This window comes from Delphinapterus leucas, chromosome 2 (genome assembly GCF_059928025.1).
Source record: "Delphinapterus leucas isolate spDelLeu-1000000601 "Yukka" chromosome 2, BTC_Dleu_Yukka2, whole genome shotgun sequence".
Taxonomy (NCBI): Eukaryota; Metazoa; Chordata; class Mammalia; order Artiodactyla; family Monodontidae; genus Delphinapterus; species Delphinapterus leucas.
In genome coordinates this window covers 39,434,985-39,448,479 of record NC_143130.1, presented here as the reverse complement: position 1 = coordinate 39,448,479, position 13,495 = coordinate 39,434,985, and the positions used below count along the sequence as shown (strand labels likewise).

Sequence of the window (13,495 nt, the reverse complement as noted above, 5' to 3'; positions counted from 1 at the left end):
AGGAATGACTGCCGGATGCTGCGCCAGAGCATTATCGACATGGTCTTAGCCACAGAAATGACAAAGCACTTTGAGCACGTCAACAAATTTGTCAACAGCGTCAACAAGCCCTTGGCAGCATTAGAGGAAGATGGGGTAAGCGAGCTGGTTGCAGAGGGAGCCTGTTTGGGGCCCTTATCCCTATGTGTTGTGGGGAAGCATGGGCCTGGGATATCATGAGTGTTATCATTACCACCATTGGGCTCACTGAATTTAATTTCCATTGGTTAAAAAGTGAAAGTACAAAAACTTGGAAGGAAAAAAAAATAGGATATACAAAAATAGATATGAAAACTCTGAAGGGAGGGTCAGGTTTTAGATAAACTACCTTTAGATGGGTGGGCCATTCCTGAGCCCTTTCTCAACAGTTGCCCCCTTCCCCTCTTCTTGTGCATTTTGGGGTCCGTTGGAGCCCATGAGGTCTCTCACCAGCCACGCCCTGCCGTGCATATTCTGTGGTAGCAGCAGCTGTCCTCTGTTGGTCTGTGTCAGAGGAGGGTGGGGTTGGGAAGGATTCTGTATTTGGCCCACAAGGGTGATATTATCGTTGCTCCTCATTTTTGGATTTGAGGCATGGAGCCCAGAACAACTTCCTGGCAAGGAGGACATTAACCCTTTCCCCAGGCAGGAGACCACGGCTGAGGAAGCAGCCCAGTCTGAGTTCTCATCCTAGTTCTCCTTCACCACTTCCTTGTCTGTAGAATGGGTATAACAGGTCTCAAGGCATAGGACTGATGGGCATGGCACAAGGTAGGCACTGAATAGATGGTATCTGTTATACTAGATTCATGGTGAGAGCAGCACCTAGAGAACATGCTCTTCTCATGAACCCTCTTCCTTTGAGGCCCACGTGCCTGCCCTACCACCCCATGTGCACTGAACATCTCGGCATCAGCTCACAGCCTTTTCCACATTCCTCCTCCCCAGCGCCTGTCACCACGCACAGGGATGACTTATCCTCAGGCTAGGATGACAGCTCCTTGAATTCTAACTCTACTTCTGCAACTCATGTGTTAGGCCATGGCTTTTGACTATCTCTGGCTTTCTAGCTTATTACCCTTCACCCTTGTTCCTGTTTCACCTGATTGGAAACCTGTTGAGAACTCTGCTCCCCTCACCCTTCCCTGTTCTCCAGTTTGTCAGTCTGCCTTTGACCTCACTCCCTTCCCAAGGACTTGCAGAGCAGAGGCACCCACACCAGCCTCTCACTGACTCATGCCCTGCCATCCTGGAGAGGGCTGGTTATTGCCTGGGCTACTGCTCCTGGCTGACCCCATTCCCACAGAAAGAAACCACATACCTCGTAGACTTGGGTTTCCTCCATCTATTCTGGGAAGTTCCTAGACTTAGCTGAGTCTTCCATTCCACTTGACAGTCAACGTTTCTCATCTCTTTTGTCGGTACTTGGAGTTACTTCTGAGAGACTGGAAATCAGTATCCAGCGGGTCAGAGCAGGGACAAAGTATCATGAAAGAAAATAGTTTCCAGCTGGCAAGTACTGTAGTCAGTGTAGTCACACACCTGAAGAGAGAAGGGTCAGCACAAACCTGGTTGGCAGTGGGAAACAAGGAGAACTACTGAGGACACTCCCAGTGTCCACTCTGGCGCTCTCCAGGAGACTAGGCAGCCTAGGCTCGGGATGCCTCCTACCCATCTTGATGGTAGATCTGTCCCCACTGAGATAGGATCATCAGGCCTTCTTAGACTACTGTGACTACTCACAGAAATCACATGACTGACTCCTCTGGAAAGTTGCCCGATGGGCACAGGATCAGAATGAGGAGATGCTTGCTCATGCCTTTTACCATGTTCTTTGCCCCAGTACTCCCTCTTCCAATCTGAATTTGCTTCAGGGGGCCAGTAAGCAGAGAGTCCCTCACACCCTGGATTGAGATTCCATATCCAGAGGGGCTCCTTGTGAATCAGATAGCATGTGGTACTGTGAATAGACAGAATCCAGGACTAAAGGTAGAACTTAGGTTCTTATCCTGGCTCAGCTGGGTAGCTTTGGATAAGTTTCTTCACCTCTCAGAGTCCCAGGGTTCTCATCTGTAAAATGTAATAGTAAATAATACTGATTTTCATGCCTACCACAGGACCTTTTTGTGAGCGCAGACCAAAAGAGAATGACTAAGTCCTCTGTACACCATAAAATGTTAGGGCAGTGTTGAGGACGTATCACTGTATCTGACACAGCCTTGGTACATGGACAGCTAGTTCCCAAGATCACACCTCTCACAGAGCTAGGTGACTGGAGAGTGGCGTGTGAGAAGCAGAGCCCCTGGTGGACTATAAGATGCTTTGTTATGAGGGCAGAGAAATCTTTTATTTTTCAGTTCACTCTGTTTTTTAGTGAATATAATAAAAGATAAAGCCAGTCTTTTGAGTGCTTACCAAGGGAGCATGATAGACATAATAGAACAGAAAGAAAAGGTAGCTGTGAGAAACAGAGTGAGAGGAAGAGCCAAAAAGAAGAGGAAAGGCAGACATGCCAACCTCCAGCGCTACCCTCTACTTCTGGGTCCTGCTGGAATCTCACTAGGCCTTGGTTTTCCCGTTTGTCGAGTAAGGGGCCAAGCTCAATCCGCAGAGTATCCTCAGCACTGTTTTGTGAGATCCTAACTTGTAGATCCTGGGCAGTGCCTTAGTGTGGTCACAGTGGGACCACAGGAGTAAACCAGCTTGGCACCTGGGGCCCCATTTTGATTGCTTTGAATTCCACTCACGTTTTAGGAAACTGATAAAAATCAAGAAGCCATAATCACTATGCTCAGAACTCCAGACAACCGCAGTCTGATCAAACGAATGCTGATTAAGTGTGCTGACGTGTCCAATCCCTGCCGACCCCTGGAGCAGTGCATTGAGTGGGCCGCACGTATCTCAGAAGAATATTTTTCTCAGGTAAGATGCAGCTTCTTAATTCCTTAAGTAAAAGAGAGAGAAACACCATAAAGACCGTAAGAAGTAATGGACTTAAAACTAGGAAGTAGAGTTCTAAATGCAATTATGTCCTTGAAGAACATTGCCTGTATTACAGGCTTACTGGTTATAATTCTATTAGTTTTCCCTTGTCTGAAAATGTATTTTATTTTGCCTTCATTCTTGCCAGATATTTTCACTGGATATTTGACGTTTTCTCCTAATAGTACTTTACAGATGTTAATTACACTGTTGTCTGCCCTTCATAGTCTCTCTGGGTAGGAAAAATTTCTTGTGAGGCAGAAAAAAAATTAGAAAATATAGTGGCTAAAATTTTTCCAAATTTAGTGAAAGATGCATACGTACAGATTTAAGAAACCCAACAACTCCTAACCCATGCCCAGGCACGTCACAGTCAAGCAGCTACAAGCCAAAGATACAGAAGAAATTTTGAAACCACCCAGAGAAAGATGATAGATTACTTATAAAGAGAACAGTGATTCTCATCTTTTATAAATTCATGTCAGAAACTATGAAGGCCAGAAGACACTGTGGAACAACGTCTTTAAAATGCTGTTAGGAGAAAACTGTCACCCTGGAATTCTGTATCCAATGAAAATATCCTTCAAGAATGAAGGCAAAAGAAACACATTGTGAGACAAGGAAAAGCTAACAGAATTCATCACCAGTAAATGTGCAATGTAAGAAATGCTAAAGGAAGTTCTTAAGGCTGAAAGGAAATGATACTAGATATAAACTTGGATCTTTAGGAAGGAATGAAAAGCACCAAAAACGGTAACTAGCAAAACCACAATGAAATATCACCTCGTATCTGTCAGAATGGCTATTATCAAAAAGATAAGAAATAACAAGTGTTGTCAAGGATGTGGAGAAAAGAGAGTCCTTATGCATTGTCGGTGGGAATGTAAATTGGTGCAGCCAGTACAGAGGTTCCTCAAAAAATTAAAAATAGAACTACCCTATAATCCAGCGATTCTACTTCTGGGTATTTATCCAAAGAAAACAAAAACACGAACCCCAAAAGCTGTACACACCCCCATGTTCATTGCAGCATTATTTACAATAGCCAAGTTGGAAACAACCTAAACATCTACTGATGGGTCAGTGGGTAAGAAGATGTGTGTGTGTATACACACACACACACACACACACACACACACGCAGTATTTAGCCGTTAAAAGAGAATGAACTCTTGCCATTTTTGACAACATGGATGGACCTTAAGGGGTTTATGCTAAGCGAAAAAGACATATACCATATGATCTTACTTATATGTGGAATCTTACAGAGAACAGATTGGTGGTTGCCAGATGAGTGAGTTGGGGTGCAAAATTGGTGAAGGGAGTCAAAAGGGTACAAACTCCTAGTTATGAAGTAAATAAGTCATGGGGTTATAATGTACAACATGGCAACTGTAGTTAATACAGTACTGCATATTTGAAGGTTGCTAAGAGAGTAGATGTTAAAAGTTGTTATTACCAGAAGAAAATTCTGTAACTATACATGGTGACAGATGTTAACTAGGTTTATTATGGTGATCATTTTGCAATATATGCAAATATTGAATCATTATGTTGTACACCTGAAACTAATATAGTGTTGTATGTCAATTATAACTAAATAAAAATACAAAACACTTTAAAAAATGGTAAACAGCTGGGTAACTATAAAAGATTTTTTCCTCCTTTTAATTTCTCTAAATACATAGAACTATTTTAAGCACAAATTATAACACTGCATTGTAGAGGATAAAATAATTGAAATCATACAGAATATGTTCTCCAGCCGTGGTGGAATTAAATCAGAAATCAGTAACAGTAAGGTATCCAGGTAAACACCGAATATTTAGAAATTGACAACACATTCCTATATAATCCATAGGTCAGATAAAGGAAATTAGAAAATATATAGAATTAAATGTTAAAGTATATATTTAAATTGTGGGATGCAACTAACAGTGATCAGAAGGGACATTTATAATTAGAGAAAAAGCCCTAAAGTTAATGACTTAGATTTCTCTTTAAGAAACTAGAAAAAGAAGACAAAGTAGACCCAAAGTAAGTAAGAAAGAAATAATAAATATAAGAGCAAAACATGAGGAAATAGAAAACAGACAGTAGAAAAAAATTACAGGAGACAAGATGGTGGAGTAGAAAGGACTTGAGTGCATCTTCTCTTACGAAAACACAAAAATCACAACTGACTGCTTAACAACCATCAACAAAAAAAGACTGGAACCTACCAAAAAAGATATTCAACATCCAAAGACAAAAAGCCACAACGAGATGGTAGGAGGGGCACTTTCACAATATAATCAAATCCCATACCCACCAGGTGGGCGACCCACAAACTGGAAAATATATATCATAGAGGCTCTCCAACAGGAGTGAGAGTTCTAAACCCCACGTCAGGCCTCCCCAGCCTGGGGGTCTGGCATCAGGAGGAGGAGCCCCCAGAACATTTGACTTTGAAGGCCAGTGGGGCTTGAGTGCAGGAGCTCCACAGGACTGGGGGAAACAGACTCCACTCTCGGAGGGCACACACAAGGTTTCACATCCACTGGAACCCAGGGCAAAGCAGTGACTCCATATGAGCTTGGGCCAGACCTACCTGTGGGTCTTGGAGGGTCTCCTGAGGAGATGGGGGTCATCTGTGGCCCACTGCCAGGGCAAGGACACTGGCGGCAGAGGGAGGCCCCTACAGGATATTCTTTGGGGTGAGCTCTCCTGGAGGTTGCCATTTTGGCACTGAGACCTGGCCCCACCCAACAGCCTGCAGGATCCAGTGCTGGGATGCCTCAGGCCAAACTACCAACAGGGTGGGAACACAGCCCCAGCCGTCAACAGACAGGCTGCCTGAAGTTGTCCTGAGCTCACAGCCACCTCTAGACACACCCCTTGACATGGCCCTGCCCATCAGAGGGACAAGATCCAGCTCCACCCACAGGTGGGCAGACACCAGTCCCTCCCGTGAAGAAACCTGCACAAGCCCCTGGACCAACCTCACCCACCAGGGGGCACACACCAGAAGCAAGAAGAACTACAGTCCTGCAGCCCAAGGAACGGAGCCCACAAACACAGAAAGTTAGACAAAATGAGATGGCAGAGAAATATGTTCCAGACAATGGAACAAGATAAAACCCTGGAACAACAACTAAGTGAAGTGGAGATAGGCAGTCTGCCTGAAAAAGAACTCAGAATAACAATAGTAAAGATGATCCAAGATCATGGAAAAAGAATGGAGGCACAGACTGAGAAGATACAAGAAGTGTTTTAACAAAGAGCTAGAAGATTTAAAGAACAAACAGAGATGAACAATACAGTAACTGAAATGAAAAATACAGTAGAAGGAATCAACAGCAGAATAAATGAAGTACTAGAACAAATAAGGGAGCTGGAAAACAGGTTGGTGGAAATCACTGCTGTGGAACAGAAAAGAGAAGAAACAATGAAAAGAAATGAAGACAATCCCAGAGACCTCTGGGACAACATTAAATGCACCAAAATTCACATTATAGGGGTCCCAGAAGGAGAAGAGAGAGAGAAGGGGCCGGAGAAAATATTTGAAGAGATAATAACCGAAAACTTCCCTAACACAGGAAAGGAAACACTCAAGTCCAGGAAACGCAGAGAGTCCCATACAGGTTAAACCCAAGGAGGAACGCACTGAGACACATATTAATAAAATTGACAAAAATTAAAGACAGAGAAAAGCAACAAATAGCATACAAGGGAATCCCCAATTTTTCAGCAGAAATTCTGCAGGCCAGAAGAGAGGGGCAAGATATATTTAAAGTGATGAAAGGGAAAAACCTTCAACCAAGAATACTCTACCCAGCAATGCTCTCATTCAGATTTGATGGAGAAATCAAAAGCTTTACAGACAAGCAAAAGCTAAGAGAATTCAGTACCACCAAACCAGCTTTACAACAAATGCTAAAGGAACTTTACAACTACAAACAATTACAAATGGGAGAGCTCACCAGTAAAGGCAAACATACAGTAAAGGTAGGGAATCATCCACACACAAATATGATATCAAAACCAGCAAAGAGGTTTTGAGGAGAGTACAAACACAGGATATTGGAAATCCATTTGAAACTAAGATACCAGCAACTTAAAACAATCTTGTATATATATAGACGGCTATATCAAAACGTCATGGTAACCGCAAACCAAAAAACTACAACAGATAAACAAAAAAGAAAAAGCAATCCAAACACAATACTAAAGATGGCCATCAAATCACAAGAGAACAAAAGAGGTACGGAAGAAAAAAGACCTACGAAAACAAATCTAAAACAGTTAACATACATATCGATAATTACCTTAAATGTAAATGGATTAAATGCTCCAACCAAAAGACATAGACTGGCTGAATGATTATAAAAACAAGACCCCCTATATATGCTGTCTACAAGAGACCCACTTCAGATCTAGGGACACATACAGACTGAAAGTGAGGAGATGGAAAAAGGTATTCTATGCAAATGGAAATCAAAAGAAAGCTGGAGTAGCAATACTCATATCAGACAAAATAGACTTTAAAGACTGTTATAAGAGACAAAGAAGGACACTACAAAATGATCAAGGGATCAGTCCAAGAAGAAGATATAATACTTGTAAATATATATGCACCCAACATAGGAGCACTTTATGATATAAGGCAAATTGCTAACAGCCATAACAGGAGAAATCAACAGTAACACAATAATAGTGAGGGACTTTAACACCCCACTTACATCACTGGACAGATTATCCAGACAGAAAATCAGTAAGGAAACACAGGCCTTAAGTGACACATTAGAGCAGATGGACTTAATCGATATTTACAGAGCATTCCATCCAAAAGCAGAATACCCATTCTTCTCAAGTGCACATGGAAATTCTCCAGGATAGATCACATGCTGGGCTATAGGGCAAGCCTCAGTAAATTTAAGAAAACTGAAATCATATCAAGCATCTTTTCCAACCACAAGGCTATAAGATTAGAAATCAACTACAAGAAATAAAAACTAAAAAACACAAACACATGGAGGCCAAACAATATGTTAGTAAACAACCAGTGGATCACTGATGAGATCAAAGAGGAAATCAAAAAATACCTAGAGACCAATGAAAACGAAAGCATGACAATCCAGAACCTATGGGATGTAGCTAAAGAAGTTCTAAGAGGGAATTTTATAGGTATACAATCTTACCTCAGGAAACAAGAAAAAAATCTCAAGTAAACAACCTAAGCTTACACCTAAAGCAACTAGAGAAAGAAGAACAAACAAAACCCAAAGTTAGTAGAGGGAAAGAAATCACAAAGATCAGAGCAGAAATAAATGAAACAGAAATGAAGAAAACAGAAAAAAATCAATGACACTAAAAGCTGGTTCTGTGAAAAGATAAACAAAATTGATAAACCTTTTTCTTGATAAAACTCATCAAGAAAAAAAGGGAGAGGGCTCAAATTGATAAAATTAGAAATGAAAAAGAAGTTACAACTGACAACACAGAAATACAAAGGATCATAAGAGACTACTCCAGGCAATCATATGCCACGAAACTGGACAACCTAGAAGAAACGGACAAATTCTTAGAAAGGTACAACCTTCCCAGACAGAACCAGGAAGAAATAGAAAATATGAACAGAGCAATCACAAGTACTGAAATTGAAACTGTGATTAAAAAACTCCCAACAAACGAAAGTCCAGGACCAGATGGCTTCACAGGTGAATTCTATCAAACATATAGATGAGAGTTAACACCTATCCTTCTGAAACTATTCCAAAACACTGCAGAGGAAGGAACACTCCCAGACTCATTCTATGAGGCCACCTTTACCCTGATACTGACACCAGACAACGATACCACAAAAAAAGGAAATTACCAATATCACTGTTGAACATAAATCCTCAACAAAATACTAGCAAATCGAATCCAACAATGCATTAAAAGGATGATACACTATGATCAAGTGGGTTTTATCCTGGGGATGCAAGGATTCTTCAGTATCTGCAAATCAATCAGTGTGATTCACCACATGAACAAGTTGAGGAATAAAAACCATGTGATCATCTCAATAGATGGCAGTAAAAGCTGCTGAGAGGGCTTCCCTGGTGGCGCAGTGGTTGGGAGTCCGCCTGCCGATGCAGGGGACACGGGTTCGTGCCCCGGTCTGGGAGGACCCCATGTGCCGCGGAGTGGCTGGGCCCGTGAGCCATGGCCTCTGAGCCTGCGCATCCGGAGCCTGTGCTCCGCAACGGGAGAGGCCACAGCAGTGAGAGGCCCACGTACCGCAAAAAAAAAAAAAAAAAAAAAAAAAACGAAAACAAACAAAAAAAGCTGCTGAGAAAATTCAACACCCATTTATGATACATAAGTCTCCAGAAAGTGGGCATAGAGGGAACCTACTGCAACATAATAAAGGCCATGTATGACAAACCCACAGCTAACACCATACTGAATGGTGAAAAGCTGAAAGCATTTCCTCTCAGACCAGGAACAAGACAACGATGGGCACTCTTGCCACTTTTATTCAAGGTAGTTTTGGCAGTCCTAGCCACAGAAATCAGAGAAGAAAAAGAAATGAAAAGAATCCAAATTGGAAAAGAAGTAAAACTGTCACTGTTTGCAAATGACATGTTACTATACGTAGAAAATCCTGAAGATGCTACCAGTAAACTACTAGAGCTCATCAATGAATTCGGTAAAATGGCAGGATACAAAATTAACGCACAGAAATCTCTTGCATTCCTATACACTAACAACAAAAGATCAGAAAGAGAAATTAAGGAAACAATCCCATTCACCACTGCAACAGAAAGAATAAAATACCTAGGAATAAACCTACCTAAGGGGGGAGGGTAAAAGACCTGTACTCCGAAAACTATAAGACACTGATGGAAGAAATCAAAGATGACACAAACAGATGGAGAGATATACCATGTTCCTGGATTGGAAGAATCAATATTGTCAAAATGACTATACTGCCCAAGGCAATCTATATAGATTCACTGTAATCTGTATCAAATTACCAGTGGCATTTTTCACAGAACTAGAACAAAAAATATTGAAATCTGTATGGAAACACAAAAGACCCTGAACAGACAAAGCAATCCTGAGAAGGAAAAACGGAGCTGGAGGGATCAGGCTCCCTGACATCAGACTGTACTACAAACCTACAGTCATCAAAGCATGTGAAAACTGGACAGCTACATGTAAAAGAATGAAATTAAAACATTCTTCAACCCCATACACAAAAATAAACTCAAAATGGATTAAAGACCTAAATGTAAGACCAGATACTATAAAACTCTTAGAGGAAAACATATGCAGAACGCTCTTTGACATAAATTGCAGCAATATCTTTTTTGACCCGCCTCCTAGAGTAATGAAAATAAAAACAAAAATAAGCAAATGGGATCTAATTAAACTTAAAAGCTTTTTTTGCACAGCAAAGGAATCCGTAAACAAAACGAAAAGACGACCCACAGAATCAGAGAAAATATTTGCAAACGAAGCAACTGACAAGGGATTGATCTCCAAAATATACAAACAGCTCATGCAGCTCTATATCAAAAAAACAAACAACCCAATCAAAGCATAGGCAGATCTAAATAGACATTTCTCCAAAGAAGACATACAGATGGCCAAAGAGGACATGAAAAGATGCTCATCATCACTAGTTGTTAGAGAAATGAAAATCAGAACTACCGTGCGGTACTACCTTGCACCAGTCAGAATGGCCATCGTCAAAAAGTCTACAAACACGGGCTTCCCTGGTGGCGCAGTGGTTAGGAATCCGCCTGCCAATGCAGGGGACACGGGTTTGAGCCCTGGTCCAGGAAGATCCCACATACCGTGGAGCAACTTAGCCCGTGCACACAGCTACTGAGCCTGTGCTCTAGAACCTGTGAGCCACAACTACTGAAGCCCGTGTACCTAGAGCCCATGCTCTGCAACGAGAAGCCACTGCAATAAGAAGCCCACACGCAGCAATGAAGACCCAACTCAGCCAAAAATAAATAAATAAAATAAATTTATATTTTAAAAAGAAGTCTACAAACAATAAATGCTGGAGAGGGTGTGGAGAAAAGGGGACCCTCCTGCACTGTTGGTGGGAATGTACATTGTTACAGCCACCATGGAGAACAGTATGGAGGTTCCTTAAAAAGCTAAAGCTAGAACTACCATATGATCCAGAAATCCCACTCCTGGGCATATATTTGAAGAAAACCATAATCCGAAAAGATACGTGCACCCCGGTGTTCCTTGCAGTACTATTTACAATAGCCAAGACATGGAAACAATCTAAACGTCCACCGACTGAGGAATGGATGAATAAATGGATAAAGAAAATGTGGCACATGTATACAATGGAATATTACTCAGCGATAAAAGAATGAAATAATGCCATTTGCAGCAACATGGATGGACCTAGAGGTTATCATACTAAGTGAAGTAACTCAGACAGAGAAAGACAAATACCATTATGATATCATTTCTATGTGGAATCTAAAAAAATGATAAAAATGAACTTATTTACAAAGCAGAAACAGACTCACAGACTTCAAAAAGAAACCTACGGTTACCAAAGGGGAAACATGGTGGGGAGGGATAAATTAGGAGTTTCAGATTAACAGATACACACTACTATATATAAAATAGATAATCAACAAGGACCTGTATATACAGGGAACTCTACTCAGTATTCTGTAATAACCTATATGGGAAAAGAATCTGAAAAAGAATGGATATGTGTATATGTATAACTGAATCACTTTGCTATATACCTGAAACTAACATAACATTGTAAATTCAACTATATTCCAATATAAAATAAAAATTAAATTAATAGTTTAAAAAATAAAAAATTACAAAGCCAAAAGTTTGATTCTTTGACAGAATTAACAAAATTGGTGAATACCTAGCTGGAATAATCAAGAGGAAAGAGGGAATGCAAATTACCAGTATCAGGAATGAAAGTATCGTCATTTGACAGTGACAAGAAATAACAGATTCTTGTCAAATTGACAAGAATAAATGTGACAAATGAAATGGATGAATTCCTTGAAAATTATAATTTACCAAAACACACAGGATTAAGCAATAACCTTAGAAGCCCCACAGTAAAGAAATTCTTTGTCAAAATGTTCTATTTAAATATTTTTTTCACAAAGAAAACTCTAAATGGTTTCATTGAAGAAGTCTATCAAACATTTAAGGAAGAAATAATGTGCTAGTCCTACAAATTATATGAGAAAATAGAGGTGAGAACACTTTTCAACTCATTTTATGAAGCCATTATTATCCTGATATGTAAACTGACAAAGACAGTACCAGGAGAAAATTACAGTTCATAATCCTCATGAACACAGATGCAGAGGTACTTAATTGAACAGTATATAAAGAGGGTTAATATATCACTAAATAGAGTTATCCAAGATGCAAGGTTGGTTTAATATCATAAAAATCAATTATTATAATTCACCATACTAATTAAAGGAGAAAAACCGTATGATTATTTCAGTATATGGAGAAAAAGCATTTGACAAAACTCAGCATCCATTCATCGTAAAAAATTTTAGCAAATAAGGAATAGAACTTATTTTCAAAAGGGTATCTTCAAAAACTTAATAGCTATCATTATATTTAATGGTGAAATATTAAATACATTTTTCTTAAGATTGGAAACAAGGGAAGGGTACCCATTCTATTCTGTTCCATCAGTGTATTTGTTATCTTTATGCCAATACCACACTGACTTGATTATTGTTAACTTCTGAAGGCAAATAGTATAAACTGTTCAACTTTTTCAAATTTGCTTTGTTTATACAGGGTCCTTCACCATTCCATATAAACTTTAGAAGGAAGTATTAAATACATTTTCTTTAAGATTGGAAACAAGGCAAGGGTACCCATTCGGACTCCTTTTATCCAACATTTTATTGGCAGTCCAGCCATTGCAACAAGGCAAGGGAAATATGTACAAAGAACAGAAAGTAAGACATAAATTTGTTTCTATTTGCAGATGACATGATTCTCTTTAATGTTGAAAACTCTAAGGAGTGTACAAAACAATTACTAGCATTAGTAAGTGGAAATTATTCAGCAAGGTTATAGGATACAAGCTCATTATACAAAGTCAGTTGTATTATTTGGTGTACTAGATGCAAACAATGGGAAAATGAAACTAAAAACCCAATCCCATTTACAACAGCAATAAAAAACAAAAATGACTTAGGATAAATTTAACAAAAGAAGGCCAGTTCTTTACACTGAAAACCACAAAACATTGCTGAGAAAGAACACTTCAATAAAGGGAGAGGTGTACCGTGTCCACAGATTGGAAGACTCAATGTTCTTAAGATACAGTTCTTTCCAAATCAATGTATAGATTCAATGCAGTCCCAGTCAGAATCCCAGCAGATTTTTTTGGTAAAAGTTGACAAACTGATTCTAAAATTTATATGGAAAGTTGAAGGACCATGAATAAAGAACACAAACTTGAAAAAGTTGGACAATTT

At 39.9% G+C, this 13,495-nt stretch overlaps 1 protein-coding gene across 2 annotated transcripts in view; it reads left to right on the top strand.

Annotated features, from left to right (window-relative positions):
* PDE8A (phosphodiesterase 8A) overlaps positions 1 to 13,495 on the top strand; it is a 145,601-nt gene that overhangs the window by 120,916 nt on the left and 11,190 nt on the right. For both annotated transcript variants that reach the window (XM_030763986.2, XM_089906726.1), the window contains exons 19-20: positions 3 to 135; positions 2,773 to 2,940. In XM_030763986.2, coding sequence (XP_030619846.2) covers positions 3 to 135; positions 2,773 to 2,940 — 301 coding nt within the window. The remainder of the gene's footprint in view (positions 1 to 2; positions 136 to 2,772; positions 2,941 to 13,495) is intronic.